Raw genomic sequence first — 17,910 nt, forward strand, 5'->3', positions numbered from 1 at the left:
GGAAAATCTCTATACTGTATGGAACCTACAGCAATCCTTTCCAGAACAGCAACTCAGGGATTAGTTACTCAGGTTGTTCCTAATTTTTTTTTGTTAAGGAATGTTCTAGGTGTTTTTTAATCTTATATATAATTTATTCATATAGGAGAAGTAAGATTAAGGAGATGGCCTTGAAGGCTGCTTGATGGTCTGGCATCATATATGCTGTTATGAAATCAAATATTGCAAGCAAAGGCTCTGCTGCATCAAAGTGTCACGTTAACTGGAGAGGATAGGATAACAGTGATATCTGGGGATAGGGTTAAGAGCTTGATGGACAGGGACAGACTACACGCTTGAAGACCACTTGTTTCCCACTCCAATCCTAGCCCTCGCTATTTTGGAAACACATGCCTTATCTAGCAACAGGCATGCAAGGCTTGGCAAGGGGACAGATGCAGAGCAACTTTCCTGCTGACCTTGTTCAATTTAAAGAAACACACTCTGCAAATAGGAAATTGTAGGTGACCAGCCCTCCCCTAAGATCCCAGGGTGGCCTCTTCTATTTAGGGAATGTAAAGAGCAGCATTGCGATGTCTGGCTCTCTTGAGGGAAGCCACCATGGAGATTAGTACATAAGGGCAGCAGCTCTCTCTTGGGTAGAAGTGACTAATCTAAAAATTATGTCTTCTCCTTACCAAGCTCGAGTAATTGGCTTGCTGAGACCTCTCAAGGATGTAACAGTAACAGCTGGAGAATCAGCAACCTTCGATTGTGAACTCTCTTATGAGGGAATCCCAGTAGAATGGTTCCTGAAAGGAAAGAAACTGGAGCCCAGTGATCAGGTAAAGAAACTAAACTTTACTTTTTCTCCTGTTTCCTCCTCCTTCTTCTCTTTCAAGTCTCTTCCCCTTCTTCATTTCTTATTTGTTCTCTGCCAATTGAAGTACTAGGGTGCATTATTGTAGTACTGCTGTGTCAAATGCTAAATCACATGCAGCAGTTTTTCCCATAAATTCCAGTGTTCTGGGAAACTACAATTATTTATTATACGAAGGGAAACTAAGGTTCCAAAATATCAATCATTACAACAGTGATTTTGTACCTGATTCTGTTGGAGACTTAGCCACAAAGGTACTGAATAATATTTGCTCAGGTTACCTGTGGCTGCAGTGAGAGGATTTTGAAAAGTAAAAGGCTTTTTTTCTCCTGAAAGCTGAGTTGCAGTCCAATTCAACATATAAGGGGATTAAGAGGATTCAAATTCCATTTCAGGCATTTGTTCTGGCTCTCCAGATAACTCTCTGGGCAGATTCGCTTGTCAAGCACTTCTCACTAGCTATTTTTAACCCTTAATCAAGTGCTGGCTCTTAACTCTGAGATCTGAGCAGCCTGGAATGCAATCAATTTAATGTTTAAAGTTAATGGTAGGGGAAATAAAGAAAGAAAGATAAATTAATACATTAAGGAATGGAGATGGTTATTATTGGTTGTGAGACTTCTTTTTCACATGCTAGGCCTAAAATAGTAATGCAAATTCAAATAAATGTGGGAAAACTAAGACAAAGTAAACTTTCAAGGCACTTCATGACCTAGTGAAGTTTCAGAACCTGTAATAGTGTTGCTAATAATACTGTGGTACAGAGCTATTTCTTTTAAATACAATTTGTAACGTATTTTTTTCTAGATTTTCTAGGTTTTGCTAGATCTTTCTGAGCTTTAAGAAATTTGCATAAATATAAACTATTTAATAAAAGAAATAGAATGTAGAAATAGGAAAATCAAAACTGATCATAATGATAAGGGTCCCTGTTACAGTATTTAAACATAAACAAATGTAGTAAGTAGTAGTAAGTAGTGAAATGTAGTTGTAGTGTAAGTAGATAAACAAAGTTGAAACTCTGCAGATGAGTCATGAAATAAATCAAGATAATTCTGAGCTTCAGAATAAAAATGTGAAAAGCTATTGATCAGTGCAGTGGACTGATAGTTATGATTGCCTGGCAAGAAAAATACGTGTTTAGTATTCTGTATAATGGAACATTATTTTGGTCTTTTCCGTCTGAGCTATTATTTTAATTAGGTGAAAAAATAAAAGTCAGACTTCATATAGTTTACATATACAGTCAAAACTGTCATTTGAACAGTTGAAACTTTATCAAGATGAAATTGCGAGTAAACATATACTTATTCAATGCACCACTTTCTAGCATTTAAAATAGCCTCTTGAAACACATTTACAACTTTCTTTAAGAATCAATCTAATTGTACAAGTGTTTCATTTTAGCTGTTTCTAATTCAAATGGTTTTATTACCTATGTGGCTGGCATTCAGCTGAATATTTATAACCTTTATTCATTGTACTGACTTTTTTGTTTAATGTGATTGCAAAGTAGTTTCTGCAATAAATCATCACAGAAACTAGTCTTTTAGGCAGATTTTTTTACCAAATTTTAATTATAGAAAATCAAATTGGCATTTCCAGAGAAGTGTATGTGGGGGGTGCCAAACCTCTTCACAGCTGCAAAAGTTTTTACTTTTCATGTAACCAGCAGTAATGCCAGCTTTTCCCATAAATTTGCTTATTTTTTTTTTATTTATTAATAAATGTTCAAAGCAGACATCATCTCAAGTCAGCCTCAAAATTCTCAGAGCCTTGAGGATTGAGCTAAATCTAGTATATACAAAAGGAAGTTGTCAAAATTTCACATGAAAGTGGACAACCAAACTCCAGAAATCATAAATAGCATGCTATTTCATTAAATAGTTGTTAAATACTTGTTTAGATGTTCACAAAGGGCTTTTTATGTGTTTTGTAAGGTTGTGACCCGTGCTGAAGGGAGAGTTCACACACTTGTTCTTAGAGATGTCAAGTTAACAGATGCAGGAGAGGTATCACTGACAGCAAAAGATTTCAGAACTCAAGCAAATCTTTTTGTGAAAGGTAAGTCAGTCATTTTAGTTAAAACATAATTGGCATTAATGGCCCATTCATGATTCATCCTGGAATAGGAAGCTAATAGACACTATTTATCGAATGAGTGGGGTCATGTAAACAATATTCAACTGGTTGGTAACTTCCCTGGTTAAAAAAGCCACCTACTTAAAATCTCTGCATTTTATGGAAGAGCTGGACAAGAGAACATGCTGGAAATGGGTCAAATCTGGGAGATGAACCAGTTCATTAGGGTTTGCAGGGCTTTGCTGCAGATTTGAACATTCAATTGGCCTCAAGAGGACCCAGCCTTTGTGGCTCTCAGTGGCTTTTTTTGTTCTTTTGAATATCCAGAGACCTGTGAGAGTCATCATCAGTCAAGGGACAACATAACATTGTCTGTATACCCACTTGTACTGCTTGCAAGCTGTGTTATTAAGTGAAAGAACTGCACACACTGATCCAGTAATTCAAGGAAAAATTGAAAAAAAAACCCTAAGCATTCTCTTAAGTTCACAGTGTAACTTCAGAGTCATTGAGATTATGCGGGTATGGTTCAGCTAAAGAAATTGGGTTTCAAGGCTTTGTGATGATTTTTAATTAATGGCCCCATGGACAAGGTATCATTCAGTCTAATCTTACAGTAGACTGAAAATTAGAAAATTACCTGAATTAATAAAAAATGTCTGTGTATCAAAAATAAAAGATGTTTTAAGAAACCTTCAATAGGGACATCTAAGAGTCTTTTTGATTATTCAGTCAAGGAAAATTAGTAAACAGCATGGGGCAGTTCTGTACAAACAGAAGACTGGCTATAATTTACATCTTTTCTATCAAAAATGTAACTGTTTCTTTTAGAACCCCCAGTTGAATTTACTAAACCACTTGAGGACCAGACTGTTGAAGAAGAAGCCACTGCAGTACTGGAATGTGAAGTTTCCAGGGAAAATGCAAAAGTTAAATGGTTCAAAAATGGAGAAGAAATTCACAAATCAAAGAAGTATGATATCATTTCTGACGGCAGGGTCAGAAAACTCATCATTCGCGGCTGCACACTGGATGATGCAAAAACATATTCTTGTGATGCTAAGGATTTTAAGACATCATGTTTTCTCAATGTGGAGCGTGAGTAATTCAATTTTCTACAAAATTCCTAGGTGTTGTAAAGGCAATGTATTAGTGTCTGACTGGCAGTAGTATAATGTTGGCAGTTTTTTACTTCTCTACCGCAGACTTCCCTCTACTAAAAATTTTCTATTCTCTTACAGCTATTCGTGTCGACTTCCTCAAACCCCTGACTGACCTTGAGGTTAAAGAAAAAGAATCTGCTCGGTTTGAATGTGAAATTTCTCGTCCAAATATCAAGGTCTGTAGTGAGACTTTTTAATCTCAGTAACTCCTTCAGCTGGAAAGCTTTGTCATATTGCTATAAAAGAACACACTGAAATGTAGGGTGAGCATGTTAATAACAATGTTCATTTGTTCTGAAACAGGTGAAGTGGTTTAAGGATGGCATGGAAATTAGAAAAGGCAAAAAGTATGACATAATTTCTAAAGGTGCAGAGCACATTCTTGTCATCAGTAAATGTGTCTTTGATGATGAAGCTGAATATTCCTGTGAAGCAAAAACAGCTCGAACTTCTGGCCTACTTACAGTGATAGGTAAACACAGTGTTTTAGAATCTGTGAACAATAAAAAAAGTGAGAGTGGGGTTTTTTTGTGGCAGGCTTTAATCATCTTTTGAAATTCTTTTTGCAGAGGAAGAGGCTGTGTTCACAAAAAATCTTCCTGATCTTGAAGTAAATGAAAATGACACTGTAAAATTGATCTGTGAAGTTTCAAAGCCAAATGCTGAAGTTACTTGGCTTAAAGGAGATGAAGAGGTGCCTGATGGTGGTAGATTTGAACACATTTCTGATGGTAGAAAGAGAATTCTTGTTATACATAATGCTCATCCTGAAGATGCTGCCAAATACACTTGCAAGCTCCCAAGCTCTAGTACAACAGGGAAACTTACTGTACATGGTAAGAGTGCTACTTTGGTTGGCTTGTATCCTGGAAAAAAAAATTTAATTAAAAACGTTAAAAAATCAGTAATAATACACAACTTGGTTTACTCTATTCACAAGTAAAAAATAATATATATCTAAAAAAAATATTTTCTTTCAGAACTTGCAGCAGAATTTCTTACCAGACCACAAAACCTTGAGGTGCTTGAAGGAGAAAAAGCTGAATTTGTCTGTTCAGTATCCAAAGAAGCCATTACAGTGCAGTGGCTGAGGGATGGCGTAGTTTTGGAGTCTGGTGATAAGTACGACATCATTTCAGACGGCAAAAAGAGAACTCTTGTGGTTAAAGACTCTGTTCTAGGAGATAGAGGAATGTATACTGTCATGGTTGGTGAAGCTAAAGCTACAGCACATCTAGAAGTGATTGGTAAGCTTTATTTTGTCAATGTGTATGGGCTTGTTTTGTTGCATTCTTTATACTACATGATGTCCTATTCCTTCTGTTTTCTCAATTTCAGAAAAACTCAAGATTATAACTCCTCTTAAGGACCAAGAAGTTAATGAGTGTCAAGAAATTATCTTCAACTGTGAAGTCAATAAAGAAGGTGCCAAAGAGAAGTGGTTCAAAGATGACGAGGCAATATTTGATAGTGCAAAGTACATTATTGTTCAGAAGGGTGTAGTCTACACTCTCAGAATCAGAGATGCAGAGTTGAAAGATCAGGCTACCTACACCATCTCACTGACAAACCAGAGAGGTGAACACGTTAAAAGCTCTGCTGCCTTGAAAGTTTTAGGTAAGTGACTTGCACTACACTGAATTTTTTTCATTATTTACATTCAATTTCATATGAGGATCTAAAAATGTTTGCCTTTTTGTCATAACAGAGGAGGATCTCAGAATTGTTGAGCCCCTTGAAGACATTGAGACCATGGAAAAGAAAACCGTCACATTCTGGTGCAAAGTTAATCGCCTCAATGCAACTCTCAAATGGACAAAGAATGGAGAAGAGATCACATTTGACAGGCGCATTTTGTACAAAATTGATAAATTCAAGCACTCATTGATCATTAAAGACTGTGGGTTTGTAGATGAAGGTGAATACACTGTTACTGCTGGACAAGACAAATCAGTTGCAGAGCTTCTCATCACTGAAGCACCAGCAGATTTCACTGAACATCTTCAGGACCAGACTGTCACTGAATTTGATGATGCTGTCTTTACATGCCAGCTTTCCAAAGAGAAAGTCAGTGTAAAATGGTACAGAAATGGAAGAGAAATCAAAGAAGGCAAAAAGTATGTACATTTTATTGTGCTTCTGAATGTGCTAAACATACTTGTTTTACTTTATTGCTTTGTCTGGAAACTAAAATACTGCTTATTTTTCTCCCCTATAAAGATACCAGTTTGAAAAAGATGGAAATCTGCACAGATTAATCATAAAAGACTGTAGACTAGATGATGAGTGTGAATATTCCTGTGGAGTGGATGACAGGAGATCTAGGGCAAGACTTTTTGTTGAAGGTATGTGTAAAATTGGATGGGATTTGTTTCTACATTATTTAATAATAGTAGAAACAATAAACAAATAACACCAAATAAATTAACATTTATTTCAGAAATCCCTGTTGAGATTATTCGACCACCACAAGATATTTATGAAGCTCCTGGTGCAGATGTCATCTTCATGGCAGAATTGAACAAAGATGGTGTGGAGGTCAAGTGGTTGAGAAACAACATGATTATCATCCAAGGTGACAAACATCAGATGATGAGTGAAGGAAAGGTCCACAGGCTGCAGGTGTGTGACATAAAGCCCCGTGACCAAGGGGAATACAGATTTATCGCCAAAGATAAGGAAGCTAGAGCTAAGCTTGAATTAGCTGGTAAGTTGCTTGCTTTGTGCTTCTTTCATAAAATCTTAATTAGTGAATTTAATTTAACTAAATTGATTTTTGCTCTTTCAAACAGTTGAACTAAAATAAATACACAGTCAGCCTGAAAAAAGTGTTAAACTATTTGATGTTTGTTTAACAATTCTGTAAAACTGTATGAATATGAATTTAAACAACAAACATTTTTTGTTATACCGTGCTGATCCAGCTGTTGAGGAAAACATGTCACTTTTCAATGTGTATACTTAAGATTTAAGATTTAAGCTTTTAATTAAGTCACTAAAAAAAAAAGGAAATTATTTGGCCTGTTCATTTAAGTCATATTATACATATAATTCCTAATTTTTCTATTTTACAGAATAATTAAATTAGTTCTCAAAAAGCAACTCCTTCTTTGCTGATTTTATAGCAGAACATAGTACATACCAACCAGCCTGTATTTCTTTCTCTGGAGCTGTCCAACAAGTACACGAAGGATTTTCTTAGTGTTTGCACAGCAGGTCCTTTTACTTTTCTGTGTTAGCTTCTTTGCTGATTGCACAAATACATTGATTTTTTATATATGTGTGTGCTAGTACTGACTTTTCACATTCATCTTTCTTAGCTGCACCTAAAATCAAGACTGGTGATCAAAACCTTGTGGTTGATGTTGGGAAACCTTTAACTATGACTGTCCCATATGATGCCTACCCAAGAGCAGAAGCTGAATGGTTGAAAGCAGGAGAAAGTCTTCCCACAACAACTGTTGATACAACAACTGACTGCACTACCTTCAAAATTTATGAAGCAAAGAAATCAGATAAAGGAAGGTACAAGGTTGTGCTTCGAAACAAGCATGGCCAGGCAGAAGCATTCATCAATGTCGAAGTCATTGGTGAGTACTCATATTATTAAAACCTTGCTTACCACTATTTCACAGAGTAAAAAAGCCTTTTTTGAGAGGGAAGCCCTCTGCTTCCCCTCATGGGAAAGATGTAGATTATCTTGAGGTCTCCCCCCAGACTCCTCTTCTCAAGCCAGAGGGGAAAAAGCAGGTGCAATGCCCTGAAGTATTGTTATGTCTTTAACAGATGTTCCAGGTCCAGTTAGAAACTTGGAAGTCACTGAAATTTATGACGGTGAAGTTGGTCTCGCATGGCAAGAACCAGAAAGTGATGGTGGAAGTAAAATCATAGGCTACGTGGTTGAAAGGCGTGATATCAAGCGTAAGACCTGGATCGTGGTCACAGATCATGCTGAAAACTGTGAATACACTGTTACTGGACTTCAGAAAGGAGGAGTTGAGTACCTCTTCCGTGTTAGTGCACGCAACAGAGTGGGCACTGGTGAGCCAGTGGAAACAGACACACCTGTGGAAGCTAAGAGCAAATTTGGTGAGCTGAAGTTATGAGAAACTCAGTGTTTGATGGCTGTGTAAAAAAAGCAGTACAAATTCTAACAATAGGTAAAACCTACATACCTTCTTTTTCCTTTTTCCCCCTAAAATAAAATGCAGATGTTCCTGGTCCTCCTCAAAATGTAGAAGTTACTGATGTGAACAGGTTTGGAGCCACACTTAGCTGGGAACCACCTGAGGATGATGGAGGGTCCCCCATTACTGGCTATGTTATTGAACTGCGTAACAGAGCTACCATCAGATGGGAGCCAACTATGACCACAGGACCTGACGAACTGACAGCTGTCCTGACTGATGTTGTGGAAAATGAAGAATATTTCTTCAGAGTAAGAGCTCAAAACATGGTTGGAGTTGGAAAACCAAGTCCTGCTACACGTGCAGTAAAAATCATGGACCCAATTGGTGAGTATGCAAAGTATGTATAATTATGATTGCATTATGAGACAGGAGCATTTTGGATGCTATGTGTGCAGGAAAGTTCAGTTCATGAATGTGTGTGCTGCAAATACTGTGTACAGTATATTTTCCCTATTTTTCTCCTTCAAACTTAGCAGGAGTACCTTGCTACCACTTGGTCTAGTAAGAACTGCAAATGTTTTTTCTCTGAAGTTAGGATGCAACCTCAGTTTAAAAAATGAGTTTAGAAAAAGCTGTGCAAAGGCTTTAAAAACTGTACCATAAGATAGAAGCAGTTAATTTGCAGAACCACGCTCCTTTATCAGTTGCATGAATCTGTTTGTCTCAAATTTTTTCCAGAGAGACCAAGTCCTCCCATTAACCTTGAGCATTCAGATCAAACTAAGTCATCAGTTCAGCTCACGTGGGAACCCCCTCTTGAAGATGGAGGAAGTCCAATCTTAGGCTATATTATTGAAAGGCAAGAGGAAGGAACAGACAAGTGGATTCGTTGTAACCCAAAACTAGTACCTGCTCTTACATTTAAGGTAAAACATTCCCTTCATCAACAGGTGAAATGCGTAGATCATCTTTGATATGAGGTAGTAAATGATTGTTTGTGCATTTTAGGTAACTGGATTGAAACAAGGATCCAGTTATTACTACAGAGTCTCAGCAGAAAATGCAGCTGGTGTGTCTGATCCAGCAGAGGCTATTGGGCCATTAACTGCAGATGATGCTTTTGGTAAGCCACATTCTATTTCTCAAAAACCATTAATCACATAAGGCACACAATTAAAGTGCATCTTGTGGGTAATATGTATATTTTTCACCAGATAACTGGCACACCTTAGACATTTGAGATCATGAGCTATTTTTTCTCCATTATGAATTCTGCAGATAATTATCTGTACTATGAGATAGAGGCCTGTTAGGTTGCCAGAGGAGCAAGGCATGACCTTTTGTCTCCTGATCTACCTCTGTGGAAAGTAAGAGGTAACAGAAGGAAAGACAGGCAGAGAAGATACCTAAAAAAAATATTAAAGAATGCAAAGTTTTTACATTAAAAGGTAAATTGGATGTCATACTTTGTAATACTAATCTCCCTTACTATCTCACATATTTTTGAAAAAACAGGAAACATTTAGCTGGGAGAGGTAGGGAGTCATAAGACAAATCTAGGTCTAGACAGGCTGAGATGCAGCAAGCTAGACCTGCAGGCTGAGATGCAGTCAGAATCAGCCTCTCAACGCAATTATCATTAGCTGTGCTCATAAGATCTTAAAGTAATTTATTGAACCCACGTTCCATTTTTTCCAGTTGAACCTACAATGGACCTGAGTGCATTTAAGGATGGACTGGAAGTTATTGTACCAGAGCCAATCAAGATCCGTGTTCCCATCACTGGGTACCCCGTGCCAACAGCCACATGGTCTTTTGGTGACCAAGTCTTAGAAGAGGGTGACCGTGTGAAAATGAAGACCACTGCCTCCTTTGCAGAACTTGTAATTACTCCGAGTGAGCGCCCAGACAAGGGAATTTATTACTTAACATTAGAAAACCCTGTGTCATCTGTTTCAGGAGAAATTAATGTTAATGTCATTGGTAAGTGAACATGTTTTAGCAATAACATTCCATATTTGTCTTGCTAAAATCTAATTAGGTTAATAATGTATAATCTTACAACATCCAACCAAGTTAATTAAAATATAGGTAAAAACTAGAAATCCCTCCTCAAAAAACCTTCTTTTCTAGTTTTCAAAATGTAACTTTGCTGTTTAAAGAGGAATGACTTAATAAGACTAAATCTTCTGGTAAAGACATTACATAGAGATCATCTATCAAACACCAATTACAAAATAATGCAATTTCTGTGACTTCTAGCTTGTCCGAGTGCACCAAGAGAGCTCAATGTTTTAGAAGTACTCAAGAGTACAGTGCAGCTCGCATGGGAACCTCCAGAAGATGATGGTGGAAGCCCAGTTACCGGCTATATAATTGAAAAACGTGAAGTAAGCCGGAAAACGTGGAGCAAAGTAAGTTCATTCTTTCTCATTTAAGTTTCTATTGCTGTATTATTTTCACTTGTGCTGCTGAGTTTTGTGTCTCATTTTTGTGATCGCTCTTTGTAAATAAATTTTAAAAATTCGTTGTACTTCATTCCAATTACATTGGAACCTTTCTCCTCTTTAGGTTATGGATCATATTGTTGACCAAGAGTTCACTGTACCTGACCTCGTCCAAGGGAAAGAATATTTATTTAGGGTTTTTGCATGCAATAAATGTGGCCCTGGAGAACCTGCATATATTGATGAACCTGTAAATATGTCAATACCAGCAAGTAAGCATATTTGAAATTTTGCTGATTTTCTTCAAAATAAGATATAAAAATAATATATTTTCCTTAGACTGGTTTCTAATACTCCATATGTTTTTATTTTTTAATAGCGGTGCCTGACCCACCAGAAAATGTTAAATGGAGAAATCCAACATCAAAAGGAATCTTCCTAACATGGGAGCCACCTAAATATGATGGTGGTGCACGCATTAAGGGTTATCTGGTAGAAAAATCCCAACGTGGCACAGACAAGTGGGAGATCTGTGGGGAGCCTGTTATTGAAACAAAGTAAGTAAATCAATACAGTAGACATATCCTCTTAACTAACTGTGCTGTCTTCACCACTCTAAATATTTGAATTTTTTTTGTTTTTGACAGAATGGAAGTAACAAAGCTCAAGGAAGGAGAGTGGTATGCTTATCGGGTTAAGGCTTTGAACAGAATGGGAGCAAGTAGGCCAAGTAAGCCAACAGATGATATTCAGGCCATTGATGCAAAAGGTAACTACTTCACTTGCTAAATTCCCATAGCTGCTTTATTTCTACCAGTCTCTGAAATACTGTTTCTCTAACAACATTTTCATTCTCTTCTAAACCAGAGGCTCCAGAAATTTTCTTAGATGTGAAGCTTCTTGCTGGACTTACTGTGAAAGCTGGAACCAAAATTGAGCTGCCAGCTAAAGTGACTGGAAAGCCTGAACCCCAGATTACTTGGACCAAGGCTGACAAAATTTTGAGACCTGACAACAGAATCACCATTGAAAGCCAACCTAATCATTCTACAGTCACTATTACAGACAGCAAGAGGAGTGACAGTGGAACCTATATTATAGAAGCTGTAAATTCCAGTGGACGTGCTACTGCTGTTGTTGAAGTTAATGTTCTTGGTATGCATGTACTTTATGTTGTTTACATAAATCATTAGTAATGTACCAAGGTATGCAAGCAGAAAATTAATACTCACATCTTGTCCTCTACAGATAAACCTGGTCCACCCGCTGCGTTTGATGTATCAGAAATCACAAACGAATCCTGCCTTCTAACCTGGAATCCTCCACGAGATGATGGGGGCTCTAAAATTACCAACTACGTCCTTGAGAAAAGAGCTACAGACAGTGAAATATGGGACAAGTTGTCATCAACTATTAAAGATACAAAATTCAGAGCTACCAATTTAACTCCTCATAAAGAATACGTGTTTCGAGTCAGTGCTGAAAACATGTATGGTGTTGGGGAGCCAGCACAGTGTAGCCCCATCATTGCCAAATATTCATTTGGTTAGTTAATTAAATTAATGATAAATTATTACAGTATTTTAATAGGAAGGAAAAAAAAAAACCCTGTCTGATGATTTTGGTTTTTGGTTTTTTGTTTTTTTAATTAATTTATACAGATCCACCAGGCCCTCCAACAGGTCTCAAGCCGACAGAGGTCACTAAAGATTCAGTCACTTTAACATGGAATGAGCCAGATGAAGATGGTGGCAGCCCCATAACTGGCTACTGGGTTGAAAGATATGATCCTGAGCAGGATAAATGGATAAAATGCAACAAAATGCCAGTGAAAGATACAACATTCAAGTAAGACTGCAGTCAGTTTAGGGTGAAATATGTCACAGAGACATAAAAATGTAACAGAAGCTTTTAAAATAAGTTTTACATTGTTCTTATTTTTCCTTGTTTCCATAAGTTTTGATCCAACTACCCCTGGTATGTTACTTTTTAAATTAGTTTGAACAAGTGATATCTTTACAGAAGAATTATTCATCTTTTTTTTCCTTTTAAATGTCTTGCCTAATAATTTCTATGCTTATTCATAAGATATCCTAAAATGGCAGACATGGTCATCTCAAGCATCAGTTTACCAAAATCCTTAGTTTTTTTTCTCCTGATACTCTAATTAATTAAAAACCATGGAACATGCAAAAATCCAATACGGTTCTCAAAACATTCATTTTTATCATGGTGTACCATTTTAGGGCAGACAATGTGTTGACATCAGTAGCAGTAATTTGGGTATTTTCAGATTTTCCAAGTAATCTGTAGTATGAAGAGTGGAGAGAATAATGTTTTGGAAATGAATTAATGCCTATTGGTTTAATCAAACTTAATTTTTCTTTCCAGAGTCAAAGGTCTTACGAATAAGAAGAAATATAAGTTCCGTGTCTTGGCAGAGAATCTTGCAGGACCTGGAAAACCAAGCAAGGAAACAGAGCCAATCTTAGTGAAAGATCCAATCGGTACAATAAGCACATTTTTCATTGTTTAATTTAGCAACAATAACAAAAATATTGTTTTCAATGACATAATTAATACTTAACTCTTTTCCAGATCCACCGTGGCCTCCTGGAAAGCCAACTGTGAAAGATATTGGCAAGACATTCCTTACCCTGAACTGGACAAAGCCAGAGCATGATGGAGGGGCAAAAATTGAATCTTACGTCATTGAGCTGTTAAAGACTGGAACAGACGAATGGGTGAGAGTGGCTGAAGGAGTTCCCACGACTGAACACTTCCTCAAAGATCTTATGGAGAAACAAGAATATTCATTCCGTGTAAGAGCTGTGAACAAGGCTGGCGAGAGCGAGCCCAGCGAGCCCAGTGACCCCGTGCTGTGCAAGGAGAGGCTCTGTGAGTACTGTTTCTGTGTGCTGCTACTGCAAATACATGCAGTATCTCTCTGACTTCTAAAAAACCCCATGTCTGCCTGTCTTTGTAGGTACTAAATGAACTCTTGGAAGGCTTATGAAACACTAAAATCTGTCCTGCTTCAGTTCAGGAAATATAAAGTTTTAATCTTTCAGCATATTCCTTGTCTTCCAAGATCTTTCACGGGAATTGCAACATCCTGATTTAACTTTTTTTTTCCTATTTTGCAGATCCTCCTTCACCACCTCGATGGCTTGAAGTTATTAATATTACTAAAAATACAGCAGATCTTAAATGGACAGTACCAGAAAAAGATGGGGGTTCCCCAATCACCAACTACATTGTTGAAAAAAGAGATGTAAGGCGGAAAGGTTGGCAGACAGTTGATACAACAGTGAAAGATACCAAGTACACAGTGAGCCCACTGACTGAAGGCTCTTTGTATGTGTTCCGTGTGGCTGCTGAAAATGCCATTGGACAGAGTGACTACTGTGAAATTGAAGACTCAGTGCTTGCTAAAGATACTTTCAGTAAGTCTTGATTCGCTTACTGAGTGATCAGTAGCTCACATGTCATGAATTCATAGTCTTCTAATGTGTGCCTTTTTTTTAACCTTAGCAACCCCTGGGCCTCCATATGCCCTTACAATAGTTGAAGTGAAAAAAGGCCATGTTGATTTGAAATGGGAACCACCTAAGAATGATGGTGGCAGACCAATTCAAAGGTAAGGTCATTTTAATTTTGTGTAGGCTCCTATAGATAAATATCTTTTTGATATTTAGATGAAGATGTTCCTCTCAAAACAGTTAAATTTTAAATTGACACATTTTTTATTAAAAAGATGTGAATGCATGTAAGAAAAGCCATGTGGTCAAAGCAATGAAGGGCTTGATTTTAAAATGTAGAAATGATGTAAATAAAGTACCTAACATGCATGAACAGTGAATGTGTGTCAACACCCTCAAAACAGCATAAGGAACTGTGTAAAAAAAATAAAATAATGTGACCATAGTCTCCAGTTCCTGCAGAATACTAGGCACTTAAAATCATCTAACAAGAAATATGGTTGAATTTTCCTTCTGCCTGAGTTTGTCATTCAAACCACATACACTCAGGTAAAATGAAGACTTACCTCTTTTCTGTTCATTTTCTTCTTTATAACACTTTTCAGACTGTTTTACTCCTTCCCAATCACAGAAAGCACATCTTAAACCAACAGAGAACTACAGGGATCTGCCTGAAGAAACAGAAGTCATTCAATTTGCATTACTTTGCCATAGCCTGTCCTAAGCAGAATTTTGACAGAGGAGTAAATAATATTTACAAATATTCTGAATGAACTGACCATTGAGATCCAAACTAGCAAAGATACAAGTATTGCTTGGAGGTTCTTTTGCCTCTGCAGCTCTCTACAGCCTGAAAACATGGTTCAGTTCAGTTCTAAAACACAGAATGAAGTTCAAGAATTGACTTTCTGACCTGGGTCTGTCAGTGATGTCAGCCCTACTAGGCGCTGACACCTACTAGGACTAAGTGTCTAATTTGTGAAGAAAGTTCATTGAATCTATTATCCATGATTCTCTTTACTTTTCCATTGTCTAAACTATTCTAAACTCTTTTTATCTATTTTCTTGACCAAGAAGTCTGAAGTGTTCCTATTTCAAGTGCCTCACAGTATTTTCCCTAATCTCTTCAGATATGTTATTGAAAAGAAAGAAAAGCTAGCTACTCGCTGGGTAAAAGCTGGGAAGACAGCTGGTCCAGATTGCAATTATAGAGTGACAGATGTCATTGAAGGTACAGATGTACAGTTCCAGGTTCGTGCAGAAAATGAAGCTGGATGTGGTCATCCCAGTGAACCCACTGACCTCGTTCATATTGAAGATCCAACAAGTAAGTAGAATAATACACTGTGTATGAATTTTAGAAGCAGTGTACCATTCTGGGAGGAAAATCACACAATACTTTTCCATTTCTGCAGGTCCTCCTTCACCTCCTCAGGATTTACATGTCACAGATGCAGGCCGAAAGCACATTTGCATTGCATGGAAACCTCCTGAGAAAAATGGTGGAAGTCCTATTATTGGATATAATGTTGAGATGTGTGAAGCAGGAACAGAAAAATGGATGCGAATCAATTCTCGTCCAATTAAAGATCTAAAATGTAAAGTGGATGAGGGTGTTGTTCCAGACAAAGAATACGTGCTGAGAGTCAGAGCTGTCAATGCTGTTGGAGCTAGTGAGCCATCAGACATCTCAGAAAAAGTTGTTGCCAAGGACCCAGACTGTAAGAATTGAATCCTTTTTCTTTGCTTTTCTTTTTTTTTTCTCCAGATCTGCATAACTGAAAAAACGGAATAGTGTTTGGCAATTTTCCAATAACATTGTACTTACTTTTACAGGTAATCCAACCATTGATCTGCAAACTCGTGACATTGTTGTTGTTAAAGGACAGAAACTAAGTATCCCTGTACCCTTCAGAGCTGTTCCATCTCCAACTATAACATGGCACAAAGATGGCAAAGAGTTGAAAGCTGGTGACAGAACAACAATGAAGAGTGACTACACCTCTGCATTGCTTGAAGTCATAGACAGTGTTCACGCTGATGCTGGTGTTTATACTATCACACTGGAGAACAAGCTGGCATCAACAACTGGTTCAGTCAATGTCAAAGTCATAGGTAACTACCTTCTTCCATTTGAGAAGTATACTTATCTTCACTTGGGCTCTGCAGCTGACAGAAGAAAGGACTAGAAAGGCAAATCACTTCAACTCAGACACATGTAGATTGCCCTACAAGCGTTTATATTATGAAGTCCCACAAAAAAACACTTTACCTCAAGTTGCTTTAACTATTCAGTGACTGCTCAAAGCCTAATTATTTTGAATATTAGCATATAAATATAAAAATGTCTCAAGAATTCTGACTAATTTTCACCTTTGGGAATATAATTTCATATAGATCATGTGTAGTCCACATTTGTGGTCTTTGCTTTCTGCAAAGCAAAGCAATGAAACATAATTTCATATTTATAAGAATACTTTCACATCTATTTAGTTAACTAATTTTTTCATTCTTATTTAAAACAGGTCCACCTGGACAGTGTAAAGACATTAAGGCAAGCGACATAACTAAGAATTCTTGCAAAGTATCCTGGGAGCCTCCAGACTTTGATGGTGGTACTCCTATTTTGCATTATGTTCTGGAACGCAGGGAAGCAGGTCGTAAAACATACATCCCAGTCATGTCTGGTGAAAATAAGCTTTCATGGCAAGTCAAAGATCTTATCCCAAACTGTGAATATTACTTCCGTGTTAAAGCTGTCAATAAGATCGGAGGGGGTGATTATCTTGAACTAAGAAACCCGATCATTGCAGAAGACCCAAAACGTAAGTTTGCCTTTCTATTAAATAATTTTTAAAATTGAATTTTAAATAAAATTTTCGTATTCTCCTTTCTCATATGATCCCTCTTTTGATCTACTCTTACACAGAGCCCCCAGATCCGCCTGTCGATCTTGAAGTCCATAATCCAACATCCAAATCAGTAACTCTTACATGGAAACCACCCCTGTTTGATGGTGGAAGCAAGATTATGGGCTATATAATAGAAAAGCTTGCCAAGGGCAAAGAGAGGTGGGAGAGATGCAATGACTATCTGGTACCCTTACTGACTTACACAGTGAAAGGCCTTGAGGAAGGAAATGAGTATCAGTTCCGTGTTCGTGCTGAGAATGCTGCCGGCATCAGTGAGCCTTCTCGGATTACTCCTTTTGTGAAAGCTGTGGATCCTATTGGTATGAATCGCTCATTAGATCATTTTTATTAATTGCCATACTTCCTCAGACATATTGAAAGATTCTATGCTCCCTTTCTCATTCTCTGTTATTACAGAGGCTCCAAAAGTCTTCCTTGCTGCAAACCTACAGTCTGGCCTTGAGGTGAAGAGAGGTGATGAGATCATACTTGAGGCACATATTTCAGGGTCGCCCTATCCATCTATCACTTGGCTGAGGAATGATGAAGTTGTCAGACCAGAGGATATCAAAAAGAGAGTAACAGCACCTAAAAAGAAGAAGGGTGAAGCTGAAGAAGAGAAACCTTTCCAGCTTTCCCTGCCAGAACGCATGAGTGTTGACAACCACAAGGAAGGAGAGTCCATACTATCAGTTCGTGACTCCATTAGAGCTGACCATGGCACATTTACAATTAAAGTAGAGAATGATCATGGAGTTGCAAAAGCCTCATGTGAAGTCAATGTGTTGGGTATGTAACGAATATTCTCAAAACACCTAGTTGTTCAGAGTATTGG

The 17,910-nt window shown here is 37.5% G+C and overlaps 1 protein-coding gene across 1 annotated transcript in view; it reads left to right on the forward strand.

Moving 5' to 3' along the window:
• The window catches only part of TTN (titin), a 240,259-nt gene that overhangs the window by 147,456 nt on the left and 74,893 nt on the right, over positions 1–17,910 (forward strand). Inside the window, exons 196-229 of the mRNA XM_086898524.1 lie at positions 682–824; positions 2,800–2,923; positions 3,773–4,039; positions 4,183–4,280; positions 4,408–4,576; positions 4,674–4,940; positions 5,085–5,351; positions 5,443–5,721; positions 5,813–6,221; positions 6,325–6,449; positions 6,545–6,811; positions 7,425–7,694; positions 7,891–8,193; positions 8,316–8,618; positions 8,973–9,160; positions 9,243–9,357; positions 9,933–10,217; positions 10,497–10,648; positions 10,806–10,953; positions 11,061–11,238; positions 11,329–11,450; positions 11,549–11,836; positions 11,930–12,226; positions 12,343–12,529; positions 13,073–13,188; positions 13,280–13,579; positions 13,828–14,127; positions 14,216–14,321; positions 15,294–15,490; positions 15,579–15,884; positions 16,000–16,278; positions 16,689–16,988; positions 17,093–17,395; positions 17,493–17,864. Coding sequence (XP_086754650.1) covers positions 682–824; positions 2,800–2,923; positions 3,773–4,039; positions 4,183–4,280; positions 4,408–4,576; positions 4,674–4,940; positions 5,085–5,351; positions 5,443–5,721; positions 5,813–6,221; positions 6,325–6,449; positions 6,545–6,811; positions 7,425–7,694; positions 7,891–8,193; positions 8,316–8,618; positions 8,973–9,160; positions 9,243–9,357; positions 9,933–10,217; positions 10,497–10,648; positions 10,806–10,953; positions 11,061–11,238; positions 11,329–11,450; positions 11,549–11,836; positions 11,930–12,226; positions 12,343–12,529; positions 13,073–13,188; positions 13,280–13,579; positions 13,828–14,127; positions 14,216–14,321; positions 15,294–15,490; positions 15,579–15,884; positions 16,000–16,278; positions 16,689–16,988; positions 17,093–17,395; positions 17,493–17,864 — 7,830 coding nt within the window. The remainder of the gene's footprint in view (positions 1–681; positions 825–2,799; positions 2,924–3,772; positions 4,040–4,182; positions 4,281–4,407; positions 4,577–4,673; positions 4,941–5,084; positions 5,352–5,442; positions 5,722–5,812; positions 6,222–6,324; positions 6,450–6,544; positions 6,812–7,424; positions 7,695–7,890; positions 8,194–8,315; positions 8,619–8,972; positions 9,161–9,242; positions 9,358–9,932; positions 10,218–10,496; positions 10,649–10,805; positions 10,954–11,060; positions 11,239–11,328; positions 11,451–11,548; positions 11,837–11,929; positions 12,227–12,342; positions 12,530–13,072; positions 13,189–13,279; positions 13,580–13,827; positions 14,128–14,215; positions 14,322–15,293; positions 15,491–15,578; positions 15,885–15,999; positions 16,279–16,688; positions 16,989–17,092; positions 17,396–17,492; positions 17,865–17,910) is intronic.

Source organism: Cyanistes caeruleus, chromosome 7 (genome assembly GCF_971803275.1).
Source record: "Cyanistes caeruleus chromosome 7, bCyaCae1.hap1.1, whole genome shotgun sequence".
Taxonomy (NCBI): domain Eukaryota; kingdom Metazoa; phylum Chordata; class Aves; order Passeriformes; family Paridae; genus Cyanistes; species Cyanistes caeruleus.